This window comes from Physeter macrocephalus, unplaced genomic scaffold, assembly GCF_002837175.3.
Source record: "Physeter macrocephalus isolate SW-GA unplaced genomic scaffold, ASM283717v5 random_159, whole genome shotgun sequence".
Lineage (NCBI taxonomy): Eukaryota > Metazoa > Chordata > Mammalia > Artiodactyla > Physeteridae > Physeter > Physeter macrocephalus.
This window is the reverse complement of record NW_021145452.1, coordinates 1-5,221: the sequence shown is the minus strand read 5'-3', so window position 1 is coordinate 5,221 and position 5,221 is coordinate 1. Positions and strand designations below refer to the sequence as shown.

Genomic DNA, 5,221 nt, shown 5'->3' with positions numbered 1-5,221 from the left:
GCCCTCCCCCGCCAGAAATGACAGACCCAGGGTTGGAGGGGGACACACACCAAGAAACTTGTGACCAAACTGGTGGTGCAAAAGCAGCCATTTTCCCATTAATTCTGAGGCTATTCTGAGGCCGTGAGTCAGAACAGGGCAAAAAGCCTCAAGGAGGCTGACGGTCACTGCCTGAAGTTTTCACTTCAATGGCCCCTTCTGGAAACTTCTACCGGCTTCTGCTCGGCCAGCCTGGGTGGACCCTGAGCCCAGCGGCCTCCAGCAGGGCAGCGCTGGGTCAAGTTCTCTCTCGCGGTCACTGCAGAGAAGTGGAGAAGTGGAGACTCTCATCCAAGCAGGGCAGCCACAAGCGAGGAAGCTTGCTGGGGCCCTATGTAAGAACAGGATCGAGAATATAAGTGGAAATTCCTTGGGTTTGGTTTCTTTTCTGTTCTCTCTCTACACAAGTCTTATTTGGCCTCCTGTAGCCAGCGCTGTGGGTGGTGACAGGCCCAGCGTCACCCCGAAGCAGCCCGCTGGGCCAGTGAGTTTGCTGTTAACGAGTCGGGACACTGAGACTCCTTCAACGTGGCTTCTTCTGTCCTTCTGTCCTTTGTTTACTTAGGTGGGAGGAGGGGACGAGAACCAAGCCAGCCGTGTTTACTCCTCACGAAGCACTGAGACTACACCAGTTTTCAAACTGCGGCCTGTGGCCTCTGTCAGAAACACGGGGCGCGCCTGCTGGCGCCCTCAACGCAATCTGAGGGTGGGGCCTGGCGTGTGGGACTCTGCACCGGGAACATGCTCACAGGGCTTCTGATCAACAGTGATGCGGGCATCACTCTTCCAGGGGCCCAGTGAGGCCCACATGGTCCCCAAGGAGTGAGGTGAGTTGGAAATAAGGACACAAGTGTCCTGATTCCCTGACAGAGTCTTTAGGTTTTTACCTTAAGGCGAGGGGGGAAAAAAAAGAAAAGATACAGAGTGAAGAATTCATTTTATGTTTATTATTCACAGTTAATCACTACCTACCAAGTGCTACCCGCAGAGTTAAAGGATTAAGTACACAGGTCTTTTTATTTAAACACTGATTTTCTTTTAAATATATACACACAAAACTTAGTTCTGCAAGGCTTCATGATATACACCAATTCCAAAATAAAACAATCAAATGGTCCAGGTGCAGAATGCCAGAGATTCCTCGTATCATCAGCAAGGAGAGGAGAAGCTAGTGGACAGGGGTGATGAGAGGCGGACGCTCTGTCTGGGAGGGCAGCGCCTCCTGGGCCCCCGGCCGCTCCAGGCCGAGTCCGGCTCCATAACCAGAGTCCAGGGGAGACGCCGACCGACCACTTCAGAAGCCAAAGGCCGCCACCAACTCCCAGGGGTGGGAAGAGGATGATCACAGGCGCATTACCGCAAGGGCCAAGAGGCCAACAGGAGATGGACAGAAAGAGCTTTGCAACGGACTCAGCCTTCCTAGCGTTCCAGTCTTCCGTCCAACTGTCACTGCGTCACGGATACACTTCCTTTTCAGGGGGTCGGCTGGAGCAGCTATGAACACAGCCCGCTGTGAATGGAGACATGAAAAACCACCCAGCTGCTTCCTGAATGCGGCCTGAAGCTCACCTGGGCAGCTCAGGTGGGGGACACAGAAGGTGAAAGCCCTGAACAGATACCCCTAGCTTTCAGAGCAAGAAAAATGAAGGGAAAACGCTCATCCTGCCCGCACACCCCACCCCAGTGTAGGAACACGGTAGAACCTGATACAGTTTAAACCTTCCTGTATTTGAAACTTGCTGGCTCCAGAGACTGGTGGCTGGGGGTGTCTGGGGCTACGGAGGGGACAGACAACACCTGAGACCGCAAGGTCAAGGACCCTGGCCCCCCTTTCAGCCGGATCCAGTCAGATGCGGGGAGGGCTGTAACCCGGTCCCACTGTGCCCTGGGGCTTCGGCTCCCTTAACCTCCAGGGGCTACAAATATTAAAGCTGAACCTTAAAGACTCCGGCTGTGCAAAGGCAGGACGCCCACACCCTCACCTCACTTGTCTCCTCTTCCCCACCCTGTCCTCCCCTCCCCCGAGGGAAAAAATATTTACACAGAGTAGGAAACAAATCGGCTGTCTTTAACTTATTTTTAAAACAAAACAAACAAAAACCACCACTCATAAGCAACCCTTGAAATAAGGCAGAAGGCACTAAGAAAAACAACATGCTCAGGAACACCACCTGAAAGGGAAACCAATGTGGAAGAGAGACACAGGTTTGGGGCCTGGCTCGCGGGAAGCCCCGAGGGGCACACTCACCCCCACTCCCATCCAACTCTGACACAACATTCTGGTGGGGGCTGGGGGCTGGCAGGCAGGTTCCCACTTGCCCTCCCTCCTCTGGCAGAAGCTAAAGGGCAAGGGCCGCCCGCTCCCGGCCCGCTCCTGTGTGCGTGCACGTAACGCAGGACACAGAAGCGGCTGTTCTTCTTTCTGTCGTCCCGACTAAAACAGACATTTTGCATAGAGAAAATATCAGCCCACGTGGTTTCTTTTCTTTTATTATTGGCATCAGCTAGGACTATATGTGGCGTTAAATGTCATGCACTGATGGACAGAAGAGGACACAGGATGAAAAAAAGGACAAAGGAGGAGGAATAGGAGCAGTGGTGAAAATTTGTAATAAAAACTCTTTTCTTAATTTATAGGTAAGTTTGGCATTGTTATATCCAACTCCCCCTCCCACCCCCCAGAGTTCCAACCAAAGTGAGAGGGTCACCAGGTGACCCAGCTGGGTATTCTGAGCTCCCTCACAGGCTGCTGATAGAGGGAGCTCATGGGTTTAATTCTTTTGTACGTGTTTAAAATTTTTCGCTTTCTTTAAATAATCTCTTGACTCTTAGACGTTCCGGTTCACGGGGGTGACATAATTGCGTGGAAACATGCCGGTCTGCCCATGGCAAGCCCCTTTCCACCAGTTGGGGTCTGAGTTATCCATGACGTGGATAAAGTCTCCCCGACGGAATCCCAGCTCTCCATCCTCTTGGGGATCAAAGTCAAAAAGGGCTTGGACGTACGTCGGTTGCTGCAGAAGAGGGGCAGGGAGAAAACACACATTGCATCCCTGATCGTGGCCAGCCCCTCGTAAGCGGACCGGTGACGGGGAAACTGATGTGTGCCAGCCTTTTCACATTTCCTGAAATAACCCCTCACTTCCCCTCCCCTCTCCACCAATTCTTACAGTTTACTCAAGGTGGGTGTCGTGCAGTCTTCACCAGCGCTCAAAACCACTAGGGTGTCCCCACCGTGGTGGCGGGCTGCACCCCAGCATCAAGCAAAGAGCAGCAGGCACTGCTTCAAGGGGAAAGAACTTCGGAAACAGCCAGTGGGGTTTTGTTTACAATCCCAGATGTGAAAATGGTTTCGTTCCTATCACTTTATCACTTAGAAAATCCTTAAGGTTTTATACAGTCAGAAGGGTAAAAGCTTGAATAAAATAAGGTGGTATTAACCATTACATGTGAGAAGGATTTTAAGAATGAGTGTGGACTTCACTCCCTTACAGTGCGATTTTCCTCGAAGTTTACTTCCAGGCAAAGAGTATTTGAGGGTGTGTTAAAGACCTTCTTCCTCCAAGAGACACAAGGTAACGAGCAACACAATGCTTCAGAGAAGCAGCCTCTGGAAAAGGCAAAACTATTTTTTGTTTCAAACTTCAAATCTTTAACATGACTTAATAATGAACATAGAAGTTCCAGAAGTAACCTTTTAAAAAAACACCTGCTTGCCCAAGGAGCTGTTCTTAATTGCTAAGAATGATCCCAATGTCTCTTATGAGGCTTACCTGTGGCACCTGCTCTATGTCCCGGAGAAATATCTGCTGGTTTCTGGAGACGGATGTAGATCTGTGATAATCTACCAGCTCATTCAAAGAATTGAACTTGACCACCCAGAGGAAATACTTTCCAGCCCCATCTCGGAGCACCTTGAAGTGCTGTACATCATTTCCAAACCTGGGGAGGGGTAGAGGAGGATACACGTGAGAATAGGCCAGAGGGCTCTGTCCCGGCTACCCAGGGGCCACCTACCCACCTAGGTGGCGTCCTGGAGAACTTGTGTGCTGGCCATGCCCCCACAGGCTGGGTGCCCAGGACTGTAGCACAACTTGACTTCCTGGCTGGAGAGCACCCTGAGACCCTCCATTAGGAATTAAATTACCAGTGACAACAGGAAGAATGAAGAATCCACAGGGAAACCCTGAACCCCTGGAGAACTTGTGTGCTGGCCATGCCCCCACAGGCTGGGTGCCCAGGACTGTAGCACAACTTGACTTCCTGGCTGGAGAGCACCCTGAGACCCTCCACCCTCCATTAGGATGACAATTACCAGTGACAACAGGAAGAATCCTCACCAGACAGGGAAACCCTGTCAGCCTGTCTAATTCTAAAGACATCTTTTGTAAATAAAAAGAAATGTCCTAACCTACAGAACGCCTCTATGTGCCCTGCACTGTGCCAAATGAAAAACAGAACTGAAATCTTGTGTGACATTTGAAGACTACAAAAGGTAAGATAGGAAATAAGGTGAGGAAAGGAGGGATTGGACAACTTCCAACCATTTTCCTGTAACTGGGAAGAGTTTAAAGTCATGTTTTCTACTCAGGGATTATAGTTCTACTTATGGGGAAAGGATCTCAAAAGCAAAGAACATGCTGGGACAATAAATAAGAGGCCACCCCCCATAAAAGGCTTCTCTACCACCTGGTAAAAAGGCACATGCTCTCTTTACAATGGCCCAGAAAAACAGCATGAGCCTGGCTGAGTGGGAATGGCCCACCGCCGTCATGCTTTCTGCCTAGAACATCAGCTCAAACGAGGCCCTGCCTGTCCCACTCTCTGCCGAGTCCTCGAGGTCCACACCAGCACCCAGCCCTCAGAAGACGCTCTATGAAGATGTGTTAAATGAACGACTAAGAGTCTCTCCTCCCGTCGCTGGTATTAAAGCGTAAATACGTCTTAAAACCAACCCAGCAGGTGGCAGCACTGAGCTTTAAGGAAGCCACTGAGTACAAGTGCGAAGTGCTTAGAAACAGCACTATTTCATGGGAAAAACGGTGGATGAGGAACAAAGCTTTATGAGGAAGAAGGACATACTGAAATGGCACTTCTGGGCCCATGGGAGCCCACTCCCACAGTGCAACGCAGGTGGCTTCTGAAAGGGGTACAGGGTCCCTAACGGTGAGCTGTTTACCAC

The 5,221-nt window shown here is 50.7% G+C and overlaps 1 protein-coding gene across 1 annotated transcript; it reads right to left on the bottom strand.

Moving 5' to 3' along the window:
• Nucleotides 1-2,513: 2,513 nt before the first annotated feature.
• Nucleotides 2,514-4,037, bottom strand: LOC114483947 (growth factor receptor-bound protein 2; the record flags this gene model as incomplete). Its single annotated transcript, XM_055082554.1, has 2 exons — nt 2,514-3,053; nt 3,813-4,037. Coding segments are annotated over 2 exons (411 nt in total), but the record flags the coding sequence as incomplete, so codon positions are not given.
• Between the last annotated feature and the right edge of the window lie 1,184 nt (nt 4,038-5,221).